This window comes from Cariama cristata, unplaced genomic scaffold (genome assembly GCF_000690535.1).
Source record: "Cariama cristata isolate BGI_N322 unplaced genomic scaffold, ASM69053v1 scaffold11667, whole genome shotgun sequence".
In the NCBI taxonomy this organism is placed as follows: domain Eukaryota; kingdom Metazoa; phylum Chordata; class Aves; order Cariamiformes; family Cariamidae; genus Cariama; species Cariama cristata.
The window spans coordinates 48,880-64,979 of record NW_009626173.1 but is presented as its reverse complement, the minus strand read 5'-3'; the positions used below and the strand labels follow the sequence as shown (position 1 = coordinate 64,979).

The 16,100-nt window shown below is 38.8% G+C and overlaps 1 protein-coding gene across 1 annotated transcript in view; it reads left to right on the top strand.

The window, feature by feature from the left end:
- The first annotated feature begins 13,556 nt into the window (after window positions 1-13,556).
- Window positions 13,557-16,100, top strand: part of ABRA (actin-binding Rho activating protein) — a 6,735-nt gene continuing 4,191 nt past the window's right edge. Inside the window, exon 1 of the mRNA XM_009703918.1 lies at window positions 13,557-14,308. Coding sequence (XP_009702220.1) covers window positions 13,557-14,308 — 752 coding nt within the window. The remainder of the gene's footprint in view (window positions 14,309-16,100) is intronic.

Below are 16,100 nucleotides of genomic sequence, written 5' to 3'. Positions count from 1 at the left end.
CACATTAGTTAAAAGATCATGGCACAGAGTCACAATGTTTGGGTCAAGGTGCCATTGAGATAGTCTTTCATCAAATCACATCACAACACATACTGTGTTTCTTTTTTTGAAATGTTTTGTGCATTTGGAAGACTTTAGGACCAGTTGCTTTTGGAGTAAAATGCAATTAAGAAATGTGTTGATGCTTAATGTTTGCAACCTAGTTTAAAGTATTTGACTGGAAATCTTAAGCCCAAGGCTCTATTTAAACAAAACAAAAGTAAAATCCCCACATCTTTGATGTTGATTCTTTTTTTAATTTTTTTAGGCTATCATTGGCTTTGCTCAGAGGACTGCTGCAGAACAGCCCAGAGAAACACTATATCAAATGGAAATGCCAATGAACAACAAAGAGGGAGCCAGCAAGGAGCAATAAAACAATTAAAAATTAACATAAAGCATGACCATAGCACTTTGTAAAATCTAAATTAACTATTAGAGCACTAATACACACGGCATTATTAAGTTTAAATTACCCTAACACTTACTCAGGTCTGGTGTAAACTCAACCTCCTGTCCAGCCAATGAGACAGGAAAAAGACAGAAGAAATCTTAGTTCACAGAATTACTGAGCAGCCTAATTTCACTGTAACAAACATTTGAGTTCACAGAGCAATATTAGCCCAAGTCAAGATGAAAAAGGCCAGAGATGCCTGTGGAAATGAAGTTCCACTACATGTCATTATACAAGTATATTAATAGGTTATTTCCAGAATTGCCGGGAGACTACAGAACTGCTGAAGTCTCAAAGGGCCTGACAACTTCTGACTAAAGGTACTGCAATTCTCATTACTTTTATTTTGGAAAGACAAAGTTTCTTCAGTGTGGCAACGACAGTCAAGAGGAGGGCGGCGAGTCTGACAAGGACTGCAGTAACTTAGTTCAGCAGCTGGCAGCGCTCACATAGTACACATGTGAGACATTGGGAGATACAGGGAGAAAATAAGTGATTTCCCTTTTCAGATGCAGTAAAAACCAAAGTCTTCTACGTTCCTTTCAAAATGAAAAATCAATAGAGGGAGTAGAAGTATTTAATTAATTCTAAAAAAAAGAGGAGTTGATTTTTGTTTCATTGCAGAAGTAAGGTTTAGAGTGTGAGGTTATATTTAATATTATATATAGTAAATTCCGAAACACTGAAAAATGAAATGTAATATTTTTCATTTTCAAGCTCTGAAAGGAAAATGTTTCAAATTTTTACAAATTGTTTTCAGTTTTTCCTTAGAAAATCGTTGGGCTTCAGAGGTGTAGGTGAAGGCTAAGGTCTCTCTCGTGTAGCAGTAAAAGATGCAGTTTTGAAAATTCCTCGTGTTCTGATAGAATTTTGTTGAAACTGAACTATTTTCAAGAAACACTTAGTTTTTATATAACTTCATATTCCAATAAAGTGCTCCATAGAAAATTTTCTAGTAAACTTCAAAAAATGTCTTATGGCATGCAAAAAGCTGCTTTTGTCAAAGCACAGTATTAGGAGCACTACTAAAGTAAAAAAGCCTATGCTTCTGCAGCTCTGCTCACCCTCTGCCCCAGGCATCTGTCTCAACCCAAGAACTTTGTCCAGCTTCCACAGAAATCTCTCCTCATTCAGTGCACAGGGCAGAAAGTGTTTTGTAACAAGCCATGATACTTTATTTTTGTTAACTGATGTTTGTTATACACTATCCTGAGAATATCATCAATAAAAAAATATTCATGGCAGCTATCTATACTGGTACTGGTCAGCTCTTATAAAACATTCAGCAGCAGGAGGTACATCATTCCCATTTTTCAGATAAGAGCTATTGATTGTAAGATCTTTTTCTAATGTGCAATGTTAAATACGGTATTTTACATAGTTCAAGCAAAGCTCATTGACAACTAAGTGGAAAGAGTTATGAAACAGTTTGCTACAACTTTGGTAATACTTTTGGATGGACTCTGCAGTCCATCCACATTTAAAAAGGAGAAGCTCCATTAGTCACTCGTTCCCCTTACAAATATGTTTACAAAAACCATGAAGTGGTTTCATGTGCAGAGGAACATATGTCTTCTGACGGTGTCATGCAGCAAGATGACGACTCACAGAAGATGGTTTCAGGTTTCCGAACAGATTGGTGCCGGGGTGGTATCGCTGCTAAGTGAACGTGCCAGTCAGGATCAGAGCTGAGTCTTTCATGTTATAGTAAACCCAGATCGGACCCTGGCAGTATGACCTCATTAACCTTATGACTCTTGATCTCTCAATTATATCCAACTCTCCACTCACAGAAGAATTTGGGACAAGTCTGACTCCAACAGGAATTTATTTATTTCCATAAATGATCTATTTACGTTGGCTTGGAGGTCAGTATCTTTTTTTAAAGACAGTCGCACTGAGTAGGAATTATCTATTCTTTTGAGATGCTGTAGTGGTCTACTACTACAGATATAGGACAGATAGTGTTGTAGAAAGAAATTTAACCTGTGAATTCACTTGCCATCTGGAATTTCAGCATGAAAATTGAAAATTATGAGAAGTGTTGAAAGTGACATTTGAGACTTACTGCAGCCATGTGATTATATGAACTAGTGCTGATTAGACTAGGAAAATCTCCTGGTTCAGAAGGCAGGTGAAGTTTAGAGAAGAGCTAAGCTGTACTGGGAACATATTGAACATGAGAATGAATAAGTAACACCAGTGTGGAAAGAGAGGGAGGTCATAGCCCTCACTTACACAGAAATTACCACACCATTCATTAATGGGAGAATATTTCTGACTGGTTTTGTCCAGTAAGAGGGCTGTGGATCAATGTTGGTACCTTAATTCTGTCATTATTTCTTCCGCAACCCCTGGTATCGTGGTTAAAGTAAAAACAGGCACAAGGACCCTTGCTGCTTGTTCTGTCCTAGAGTCACAGAGGATGCAAACCTTTCAAAGCAAAATCAGGGGTAAGTTTGGCAAAGAAGTGTGCTGGCTATTGCTTCAAAGCTTCATGTGCTTCTTACAAATTCTGTCCAAATGAAGCCACTGCACATTTTCATTACAGAGGTACCAGAGCAACCTTGGATCTAGAGCTTCATTTTGATGAAAGATTAAAGTCCTCCTGAGGCATGTATTTATATGTACTATGGCAAATGCTTAGTATTATTCATGACAGTAAAGACAGACAAATTAAGTTTTTGTTAGAAAGGAGTGGGCAGGACCTAACTCATGTAACCTCCAAAGATATCTCCAAAAGTAACTCATGATATATTGATGTTCCTCTTATTTTCAGTGTCACTAAGGTGCTTTCAAACTGTTGCTATTCTCAAACACATTAAAGTTAGCAGTTTCCAAATGATCTGGAAGAGCACTTTCCTATAATTGATACAGTAAGATGTATCGTGTCCTCCACAGGGAGGACTCAAGAAACTCAAGAAACTCCAGCACTCAAGAAAACATTGATCATATATTCAGATTTATGTGGGTGATTATGCAATACTTACCTTCGTGTTAGCATATGATATGTGCATTCATTACTGCCATCATTTAGTTCTACACCTCTAGCCTGAGCTGCCACGAACCTTTCAGGGTGGTGAATTCCATTCTCTGCCCTGCATCCTATGGTTTGCCCACATTTGTCCATATCCTCCAGTCCTAATAACATGGGTTTGTCTGCAGTTTAATTAAAACACAAGTTTTTTCATCTTCTGATGGGCCACAACCCTTCGTTATATCAGATAATGACCACTTACCTTGCCAGTACACTCACTGATGTTGTTGGGAGTTGTCATGTAACAAGCCTTAGTCAGTAGCAACAGATATCAGAATCGACCCTTTCAGATTTCCCTAGATTTGAACTACCTTCTATACTAAAACATTAAATATGCACAGTGTTGTTTGTATGTAGAAAAAATGTTATATTTTTTAAATAAGAGAGCTATAGCACTTTGACCTGTGTCTAATACTAAGATTTCCTAAAAGTACTGTTTCACAGTGGGACTTTAGTCTCTGGTCTATTTTTAATAAAGGTCAAGGAAGCATCCCAAACCAGAATCAATAGCACAAACATGGAAGGTGCTATGGCTCAGTACAATTATTTACTGAAGATTAGCTAAAATGAGACAAAACTATTCTCAGTCATAGAAATAAAATCTTCCTTTAGAAGTTCTTCTGTATTGTTAGCCTACTTTATATACTATTAAATATTATTCCTAGTAACCAGCTCAGAATGAAAAATTGTCACTAATAACCAACAGAAGAAGGTCGTCCTCCCTTTTACCTCCTCAGTTGGTCAGTTGTCGTGGACCCCTGCTCTGGGTACCTGACTCTTCACATAAGAACTCTTGAAAGACCTTCAGTGCTTGGTACCATGAACTCTGCTCCTGGTGCTGAGCGCAGGCACTCACCAGCATCAGTACTCAGCCTTGCTGGCCTCTACATGGATCCAGTCCCACCTGCACAACACAGCACAAGCAGGGCTCATGAGCAGCAGCAGCGGGGAGGAGCTGCGCAAGGAGCCAGAAGACCATACACTTCATGGGAGCTCAGCACGGGGGGACCCGATAACAGAGGTGGAGGGATAGGAGCTGCACTAAGCGTTCATCACAGCACGAGGCCTCTCTCACCTATCTCCATTGTGCCTTTGAAGACTTATAACTGGCACCTCCAAAACAATGACAATGAGAAATATTCTTCCTATGTCCAACTATTTTTATTGTACTTTTAATGTACACACAGCAGACATACTTCCTGCTAAGCATTTTTCTAAGCTGGTTGCCAAATGTGTGGAATATTGTAGCCCCGGGGCTTGACTAAACCTTGTCCTTTTTATTATTCAACTGACAAAATAGGAGCGCCCTTAAAAGAGAGCTTGAGAGTAGGTATCCTGGCTCAGTGCGATGCCTGGTGCCAACCTTTGCCTGTGGATTCCACCCACTGAAATGCTTCTCATGTGATTCCCAGTGGGTTTCAAAGTGTATGACAAGAAGTCTTTTATCTTTATTATCTCTTTTCTACCATTCAAAATCTTCAAATCGCTTTCTCTTTCTTTCCTGAATAAAGCTGGAACTTTATAAATCACTATGCGAAGAAAAATACCAAGAAAGGAGTAAAGACCAATATTGATATAGTGCAACAATTTCAGCAAAAAAAACTTATTGGCAATCATTTGGCTAAGAAAAGAGCAAAATAGATTACTTATGTCTGACTTAAGTTTCTGATACTGTTATTATATTGGAAAACCTGTTAAGTCCTTAGGGACAGATCCATTGGCCTCTGCCACAAACCTTAACCGGTCTCACATAAAAAAATAAGGCAAATGTAGTAGCCCCAAAGTTACCACACCCAGTCAAGTGATATTACACTCTTCAAACATAAACATGTGTTTCTCCTTTCTCTTTATTTTAAGAAAAGAGCTAGAAAACCTGAGACAGCATTCTGGGGCTGTTACATAATACTGAATTTGTTATTATTCAGTCAAATCCCACTCCTAACCATCTCCTGAGACATGCAACACTGGATTAAGTCAGCAGTGACTAGTGATGTAGGGAATGAACTAGAAAGGTCCAGTCCAGTGAGAGCTAGAAACTGTTTACATGCCTGAGAAGCAAAACATCTCAAGCCAACCAGCCACGCATTTTCAAAACTCAAAATAAATTCTTGAAAATTCGACACCTCCTCAAATTTTCTGTGCTCAAATGCCTGACGCCGCTTGTGAGGGAAATTGACTTGGTTCAGTCAAGAAAAGGGAGTGGGGAGTCAATTTTTCCCTCAAAATATCTGTTAATACACTGATCTATATTTTAAATCACTACATCATTCACTGGATTAATAAGCATACCTGTCCGTGTGCTTAAGTAGTGCATGAGGAAACCACACCATTGACACACCATGCTGAGGAGAAAATTGAGTTGGTATGCCTGTGACCTCTTCCCAGAACAGTTCGTTCCAGATTAGGTGCTGCTACCAGCAAGTAGGCATCCTTGTATTCAAAAGAGGAAAGTATAGCTTGCTCCCATACTGCAAATCAAATGATAGGCGGTTTTAAATAACGCCCATGGGGTATAGATCTCAAGATCCCACTCCTCTGCTCTCATGTCCTTCTTGCAAAGAATTTTACATCTTAATCATGGCCCATTAATTACTCTTACCTAATGTAAGAAATAAGGCAGATGTCTGAAGAGTAGTTTAAAAATGAGGTAGCAGTGTAACTTAATCTAACAAGTTTTTGAAGTTTTTGACCAAAACTAACCCCAAAAGAGCCTTGGGAATCTCAGCTCTAACTTCAGCGGTGATTGAACCCCAGTTGTGAGCCATGGAAATAGCCATACAACCGTGTAAATACCACCTGGTCTCCTGGCAATTCCCATCACTCACTTCTTGACACCTAATGTCAACCGGGCTCACTCAAGTAACTTCATAGAGCAGCGCGCCTCTCATAGACTGGCCACAGGACTTTCACTTGGTTAAAGGCAAGCGAAGTTAGGGGTCCACCTCTACTAACAATAACACAGCTGCATGCTGTTAAAGCAGTTGGTGGTTAAGTGAGAACTAATAAATAACGGTATGTCCTGCCTGTTGCAGTGGAATGCGATAGCGGGGGGAGCAGGCAGAGCTGACAGCACTCAGGGGACTTCGTTTGCATTACCCAAAGGTCAAGAATCACAGCCACAGTTTACAGCTTCAGTATACCGGTATCACTTTTAAAACGAGCTCCAGCTCCCCTGTACTACAAGAAACATCATGATGAACTAGTCAAGAGGACTTCTGCTTTCTAACATGGATAACTCCAAATCTGGGCCATAATGTCACTTGTTTCAAACAATCCTTTGTGTCAGGACCTTTAAGGATATGGAATAATAATAGAGCTGAGTGTGATTTTGACTGAGGCATTGAAAATATGCTAATTGCTTTAGCTAACTGATAGATTTTAAAAAATGCAATATTTGCCTAATTCAAGGTATTTCCCCTAGTGAATATTAAAAAACTTCACAATAAAGTGCTGAAAATATATTGAGATAGGCCTGTTTCCTCAGTTCTGAGCCTGGTCCTGAATTACAACACTTTAAAGCAAATAATGAAATACTGGATTTATTTTATATACAGGCTCTGTTTTTCTGTGTTTTTTTCTTTCTATGTGTAGGTTTTCCTATGTTTGAACATGTTTCCTAAAACTTTCAGTATATTTTCTGCTTCATCCTCAAATTATGATTTCAGAAACTAAGAATTTTTTTTCAAGTTGTAAGACTCACAATATAATGACAACAATTAGCAACTCCATTAGAAGTAAAATGTAAATTTTCAACAATCCTTCAAAAACCTGGGGTAGGTTGACTGTATGCATCAAAGGCACAATTATGTATGTTTTATTCTTTGTGTCATCAGATTTTAAACAGAACTGGTAGACTGTAAAGATGCTACAGGAGAACAAAGTGATGCATACCCAGCAATACCTGGAAGTAAATGCACTTTAAACAGGTTGATGATAAAGCAAGCACTTACAAATTTATTCATTTGGTTTGGCTCGATACTGCTCTAATAAATGAGAAGACACTGTCTCCGAAAGGAAAGATTTTTGGAAAATTGTGAAAATTCTTGTTTCCTCTCACATTTACCACCTTGAAATCTGAGAAACACCAATAAACAGAAACATGCAGTTAATTTTAACAGAAAAAGATAAAAGCCATAATGCATGGGAACACTGCCTTATTAATACCTGGAAGACTGTGATTTGATAATACCTCTTATCTCTGGTTTTGTAACATCTTTTGTCTATGTAGAACTGTGCTTTTTTTTTTTTTTTTTTTACTTATTATTTCTTTTGTAGGTGTTTAAAATACATTTATCATCTATCACATTACATCTAGGTGTCTGATTTCAGGTTCTCCTATTCTGGTATGGCTCCTGTCCATCTCGTATTGCAAAGTTATGTGAAGACTTTAAATTCCTTGTATCCAATGTTCTGCTCAGAGACAAGTTTCAATAGCAGCCAATAATGTCATATTCTCCAAGCCACAAACCTTTAGAGGAGTAAGATATTCAAGACAGCAAAGAGTTTTGTTGCTTCAGTAGCAGGGTTTGTATGGGAACTTGAAGATACATGGATGCATCTCTGCATCCTGACTTGGGTTTCTCTCAGCTCTAACAGTCAGGTCTCTCTACCAGACTGTGGTGAAAAATCATGCTGAATTCTTATCTTGAGCCACCTTAGATTCTACAGGGCTGTTGTCTATTATTTGGCTGACTTGCATTCAAGTCCGTCTCACCTAGAGTGAAAGGAGCTTTGGGGCAATGCTCTACAATTGATTAGCTATAGCTGCTGCTACTGGATAGTGGGTCTTCCCTCTCCCTCCATTACCCCTCCACAACTAAGTGTCTTTCAACCCTGGTTCTGACCAGGGTTTTCTTGGCAACTTGTTGGGCCTTTTTTCTCCACAAAGGAAAGTTGTCATCACACGTCACGGATAAGCCCTCATGTCTCATACAGTTGATCCTGAAATGACATGTAATCAAATGCAGATTTTCAAGACTCCCTGTTAATTTCACAGGGATAATTTTCTCAGTAAAACAGAATTTCAGAAAAAAACCAAATCACTATGGCTATACATAGGATGTAAATGCAAGAAAATGCACCAATGAATGTGTAGACTGCTATCCATTAATGGCTAGAGAGGACCCAGTCCAAAGGCTCAGGGGCAGTTCAGTCCTTAGAACTCAGACACCTGGACTGTACACGAAACTGCTTGCTGAATGAGACACAGTTCCTCATTACTGTTGTCAGAAGTGGTATGTTTGATGTGAATTCTAAAAATAAGGAAATCCACAACTCTTTACCCAGGTTTTCTGTGATCACTGGCAACATACGATGTTCTGACACAATGTACTTTTAACAGTGTCACGATGAAAAGAAAATTCAACCTTGAGGTTCCTGTTGGTAACGGCAGCTGGTTATACTTTACAATAAAACACAGCTTGTTCTCATTATTCAGCACTAACTCTGAGGAGGAAGACAGCATCTTTCATACACTTACAATTGGTTTAAAATTAAATTCTTTGTTTTAAGGCATCAAAAACATTGAACAACTTATATCAATGTCTGGTAAGGTAAAGTAATGGATGAAGGATACAGTCCTACATTTAAAATTAAGTATCCTCAAAAAAAAAATAATTTAATGACAAACTGGTCTCCCAAAGACTGTTAATATTGCACAGCATGAGAGAGAAAATAAAGGGATTTTTAAATAGTATATAACTATACAGACAATAATGCATCCAGGGGAAAAAATAAACAAACCCAGACAACAAAAATGTCCCAACTTTTAACATTGACATTGGCAACCTCTCAGCTGGTCCTTCATACCTTTGGATTCAGGAAATCAGAGGTATTAAGTGAAATGCAGCAATTCAAAAGCAGCAACAAGATCCTAGGAATATGTGTAGACTTGTCTCAAGGTGTCAAAGAGATTAAATCCCAGAACTGTTGGAAAAGGGAGTTTACAACTTTCACCATAAGCACCAAGCCCTCTCATCTATTTACTTTCCCCAATTGCTATTTATTTCTTCTATATGCCTTCTGCAAGAAATGGTCCCTCAACTCCAATTTCAAGCGTAGTTTCTGAACTTCTGAAAGCCCATGGCACAGTCACCTTCACCAAGCCTCCTTGTGCATTGGAGTATACCTTGTGAGGTATGGAAGACACATAGAAAATGTGGTCCAGGCTGAGTCAGCCTAAAACATACCTGTGCCCTAAGGGCTGACTATTGGCTTTTAGGAGTGCCAGTAGGGAGATTAGGTACAGAAATTCAGGTGTAGCCTTGGCCTGTTATTCTGCTATGAATACAACTTAAAAACCTTGAAGTAATAAATTTTTCTCTTACTGCAGCAAACCATTTGTAAAGTAAGCAGCTCTCAAAGTATGAATCTGACTGGATGACTCAGATGTTATTTATACTTTTCTTATGCTTAACTTCTTGCTGGCAACATCACCATATAAAATAAGGCACCATTCAACACTTTCAAGGCAACATCACTGTAGACCCTAAAATTAAGCATCATACATTTAGTTATCCTCATAATAATTACATTAAGGTTTCATTGGTATTTCAGATAAGTCTGTGATGTTATAACTTCAACTTAAAGTAGTGACGAATTTAAACTAAATATTTAAACTAAATTATCCTCATAATAATTACATTAAGGTTTCATTGGCATTTCAGACAAGTCTGTGATGTTATAACTTCAGCTTAAAATAGTGACGAATTTAAACTAAATATTTGTTTAACATATTGTCATGCAACATGGATTTAATAGTAGTTTACATCTGTAATCTTGGTGTTTTTCATTAGTCTGTAATTTTCCTTGTCATTTTTCTAAACTCTGTAACAAATAAGTCTCTGGGACTAGGACCAGCACACCAAGGTCAAGTCCATTACAAAAAAAAGAGTCTCTATTAACAAATTCTTTGAAATGTCCTGTAATTTCCAAACACTCCTCAGGAATGTAATTCTTTTTTAGTGCTATGAATTTCAGTACAACTGTTTGCAAAGACTGTATGAGAGTAAAAGTGTCTGAGAACTTCAACAGTAATTACAGTAATAAACCTAGCAGAGGCCTTTGTAACCAGGATAGTTACAAGCAATTTTGATTTGACAAATTACATGAAATCAATCTTAATTCTTTTTTACAGCAAAGTAGCAGGCTTTGGAAGATCACAGAATTGTTGAGGTTGGAAGGGGCCTCCAGAGGTCATCTGGTCCAACCTCCAAAGATGAGTAAGAGCAGCAGATGCTACACATCTTGATATTGGTCAGGTTTTTTATTTTTATCTCATATGCAAAATTCATTGGACTAGTACAAAATTAACTGGAAAAGCACATGAAAATAAATAGCAATATCTCTCTATCAAATTGAATGTGCTTATTAACTGGGTCTACTTTATACTTACTTGCTATTTTCATTTGTGATTCCAAAAGTGGAATAGACAGGATATTTATGAAATATGAATTGAATTGCAAGAACACTGGAACAGGGATTAAAAATCAAATTGGTCATGACAAATTGAAAAACTTATCGGGATAAATTAGAACACAATTTAATAACAAAGATGGTCACATATGAAGGAACAGTCAGCTCTGTGAATACAGATAGCCATATAGCAGGAAAGTCTTTGGAAACTTTGGGGATGACAAATAGAACATGAACCAGGAGCACAACATACGAGACATTTGCTCCTTCTCCACACTATGGGCAAGCTTAAACCAGAACACCATCCCCATTTTGGGCATCACACTTGAAGAAAGACGCGGACATAATGTAGGGAACCCAGAAGCTGGCTAAAGTTGATCAGGGATCATGAAAACTCAAGAAAAGTTGTGAAGTGGGATTGTTCAGAAAATCGAGGAGAAATACAGCCATCTTCACAAAGAAAGGTTGCCTCAGAAAAGGTGGGATTTGTCTGTTGTCAGCAGTGATAGAGGCTTAAAGTGCTGTGACAGGAGTGGAAGTCAGACCTCAGAAAAGCTTTTGTTTAAGCCAGTTAAGCACTGGAATAGATTGCTTAGGCAGTGGGGAGTATCTACTGCTGGTAGTCTTTAAGAACAGGTAAAAGAGGAACCTGGAGCTGATCCTACCTTACAACAGGGGTCCCTATTGGCCTTACACTCCATGATTGTCCTTCCACAGTCACTTAAGTTTCACTGCACTCCTTCCCTGGTCTCAGCCCTTACCTCTGTATTTAGCTTTCAGCTCATACCTAAAGCCTTGGCCACTCTTATACTCAAGAAATCACATGGAATGACATAATGAGCTGGTGTCGCACTCCTATTCTGCATGTGTATCATTCTCTTCTTTCACTTGCATCTTCCTTGTATATTAGGGAACATACAACACCCTGTGAGCATGCATGCATGCGCATGTGTATTTTTTAAACGCAAGAGGCTCCCATTCCTGATTAGCTTTAAAATGCCACCAAAATAAATATTTGGTAACATGTGCTTCTTAATCAAGTTGCATTAGCACACCTCACAATGCCATTTCACAGTTATGATGCAGTTGGTAATAGCTGAGATTGTACAGTACACAGAGGTGACACATTTCTTTCTAAAATAAAAATATGAGTAAATATCTAATAGCAACACTAACTTACATTATGTCATCAGTTTTGAAGAGGAAATGACCCCACAGATTAATGAGGAATTCTGCCTAGAAGTCAAAGGTATGATATAGTCTTATATTATTAAACAAGAGCTAGATAGGATCAAACCTACTTCAAACAGCCCAAGCTTTAGTAGAGAGAAGAGAAAAAGGCAGAGTACCACGAGTCCGTTTTATCTCTGGTGTAACCCCAACGAAACCAACAGAATTCCCTGCAGTTCAGTGTGCCTCAGAGTGCCACACGGCAGGTGCCGCAGGTCATCCTGTAAGCTGCAAGGTATGATGGATGGAAAAAGCAATGCCATTTTCCGTTCCTATTTAGGAAACATTATACTAAGAAATAAGATACCACAGGACTGTATCTCAGAAAATGTCTGTTTATTATTATGTAACAATTGATGTATCAATTCACTAAATAATTTTACAAATTCAAATATGAGCATACTCCAGGAAGTCCTCTGGAATGAAGAAACCACAAAATTTGCTAAGAAGTTAGATTTTTTTCTATACTGTACATAGTAAACATAATTATGCTGTAAATAATAGACAAGTAACACTAAGTCTCATATACAACTTTCTTGAAAAGCAGTCAGGTATTAAATAGGCTATATTTTATTTTTTCAAAATCTTGAAACTAGGAGATCATTAATTCATCTGATCAAGTCAGACTTACTATATTAATCTCCAGACTAGAGATAGTGATTCCCTTATCCTTAGTGCTGACACCAAACACAACAGTGTTCCCAGACCCCCCTGAAGGCACATTCTAAATAGACGGACATTAATAGATAATGACTTGCAAGAGAGCACATAAACACCTTTTAAAAAATTAACAAACCTGAATTTCCTTGGACGTATGAGCAATAAGAAGAAATCACCTAGCATCTTTTTAGAAACTGCATCTAAAAATCTTTCATTCATAGTCTGCTTCTGGCTTTACACTCCGTGACGAGAGCCACTATTTACTTGTGATGACGAGGGGTCTCTACTCTGGCCAAAGTTGTTAGCAACTGACAGCAGTTCACATTTAGCAGTTTCAGACACCGTTCAGTATCTCTAACACAAGTTCTGCACTTCCAGTAGAACAAGACCCTTGCCAACAAATTGAGAATTGAGCGGTCCCAGGGAAGGGGGGCTAAAGGAGAAAGAGCTGTTCATTTCCCATTAATTCCAGTGCAGGTCTCTGTCATGCTGCTTACATCATACATCATTCATCTGCTGCGATGAAATGCAACCCTGCATTTTAAAAAAAGATCTCTGTAACAGTGAGGATACTATATCTTTGTGAGAAGTGTTTCACATATTTTCCATGGGCACAAACCGCTCCTGCTTCTATTTAAATCTCTGTAGCTCTCTTCAGAGGGCATTATTCACGTCAGGAAGTTAATTCAGAAGGTGCTTAGCATAAGAAGGGGAAAAGCCAGCATGGCAGCAGGCAGCAACATGGCTCCTGAAGAAAAGCTGAGCACTACTCCTGTGAAAAGGGCTGTCCACAAGATCCGAATGGCCAGCCTAGTCTTCAGCTTGGCGCGAGGCTGGCAGCAATGGGTATCTGACCACCACATAAAGCAAGCCCAAGAGCCCTCTGGATGGGTTCCCTCTGCAGAAGATTCATCAGCTCAGCCTGTACAAGAAGGAACCTTTGCAAAATGGCCAATTCCATCTGTCAAGAGGGTCCAAGGAAAAGATGATGAAAAATCCTCAGCAAAGGAATCAGTGACAATAAGAGACGCCGCAAAAAATTCAAGGGAATCAGATGAAGCCCTCAAAAAGTTCAGCATTAAAAGCAAAGAGGTGACCAAAACAATTGTAAGCAAAGTCTATGAACGAGGAGGTGATGTCAGCCTCCTCAGTGAAAGATACGAGAATAACAACAGCAACTCTGAGATGACGAAGCTCAAAGAAGAATCAAGCGCTACTGACAAAATGCTCAGTGGCAAATTATCTCCGACCATAAGGAGAAAGTGTTCAAATGTGGTATCAGAGCTGACCAAGGGCTGGAAACAGATAGAACAAGAAGACAAAGAGAGGGCTAAGGAAGAACTGCTGCTTAAGTGTCATGATGATAGCCTGGATGCAGATGACAGTGGCTATGGGGAAGCAGAGGACAAACTTGAGCAAGAAGACAGTGATCGAGAGGTGACGGCTGTGAGGATTAAACGACCTGTTCCATCTTTGTAAGTAAAACATCATTATTACATTATCCCAAATGGTCAGCAGACCTTGAGAGAAGCACAGGTTTCCATGAGGATATGAAGGGGAAAAAATGGTAGGAAATGATCAAAGAGAAACTATTACTCTTGAAGAAAATAATAATTAAAAAAAAAAAATAATCTAGGAAATCCAGGAAACCATTCACGTATCTCTCTGTGCTTAAGTAGTTAGTCAACATCATCTGACTATAGCCTTGGGTTTTATGTGTTATGTACATAATAGACACTGGAATTTACATTTGGGAAATGTTAATTATAGTTCATTTTCACACTGGGTTTACTGGTTCATTGAAATCACTGCTTACTTCTTAATACTTTAGACCATATTTCGGAATAACAATTTTTACCTCATCAAGAGCCACACCTATTCATTTATTTCAGCAAACGTTAAGTCTAAAACAATATACTTGACAAATAATACTTCTAAATACTTATTCATTATTTTAATTAGTATAAATTGTAAATAGTCTTGGCAGTAATTTTCAGAGAATGTCCAAAATGGGCATTGCAGGAATTACTTTTAAGTACGCCTTAACAAAAGCCGGGTTCACTGCTTATATTTGGAAGCTTTCCATGGATTCAGAGTTTATCAAGTCAAAGAATGGAAACTTTCACAGGAGCTGGGACCCCAAACAAACATTAGAAAGCAACCAGGCTTCCTCAACATCTGCGGGATTGATTTGAGTCGTGTAATATGTCATAAATCATTTGACAAAAAGAACATTTGAACGATCAATAGATTCTTCATTCAAGGTCTCTCTTTGGGTATGCTGTCATAAGGGGTGTGGGGCGGGAAGCAGGTTCATTGAATATGTTGTGGAAGTAGAAGTTCCTGACATACAGACTTCCCTATGCCTCTGAATTGTGTGAAGAAAAAGGAAGCAGAATCTGTTACTTACCTACAGAGTTATTACAGGTTCTAGTTAAAATTTTGAATTAAGTAGCAAATTCATAGCATCAGGCAGTTTTGAGTAATACTTCTTTCAGTAAGAGGTTCATGATTGAAGATTACTACACAACAGCAGGTGCATATAAAATATGGAGCCCAGGTAGTAAACAAGCAGTGTTCAGCCATAGCCATGCAATCCTTGGGAAGACTCCCAGAAGAGCAGGGGAACAGTAGAGTCTGGTAGAAATTCTCCAGGTTCCTTTCCCAGAGATCTCCAGCAGAACCACCTTTCCAGAAGACAGCTACAAACAGTTGTGCTGTGGCCAGACTTGCCAATGGGCAGATGCCAAACTAATTTATCACTCTTTTGTTGGTAAAAGATTAAAAAAAAAAAGTATGTCCAATACTGCAAGAAGAGAAACTGTAGGCAGCCATTATAGACATAACATGCTGTTTGCTCCAGTCATCTGTTTTACAAATTTGGTAATGCCCCAGAACAAAGACAGCAGAAAGGAATGTGTGGTTGAACCTGAATTGTTTCGGTGTAAAACCTCACCTTTAGCTGTAAAACTGTGATGAAGGAGAGCGCAGCCTCTGAGGCCAGCAGTGCTGGGCTGCCTGCTGGCTTTGCCCACATGCTGCCTGCTGGCTTCGCTGGAAGTGAAACTTAAACCAAGGCTTGGCAGAGCTCATCTGCCTGAGCCCTCAAGGAGGGAAAAGGCCAGCACCAGGACATGGGTTCCTACCAGGAGCCATCCTGAGGTGCAGCCTGAGTCCACTGCTGCTACTCTGCATCCATACCCACACATATGCAACGTGAGCAGGAGGCAATCTGAGACGAGAAGGCAAGGTTTTCACCCACTCAAT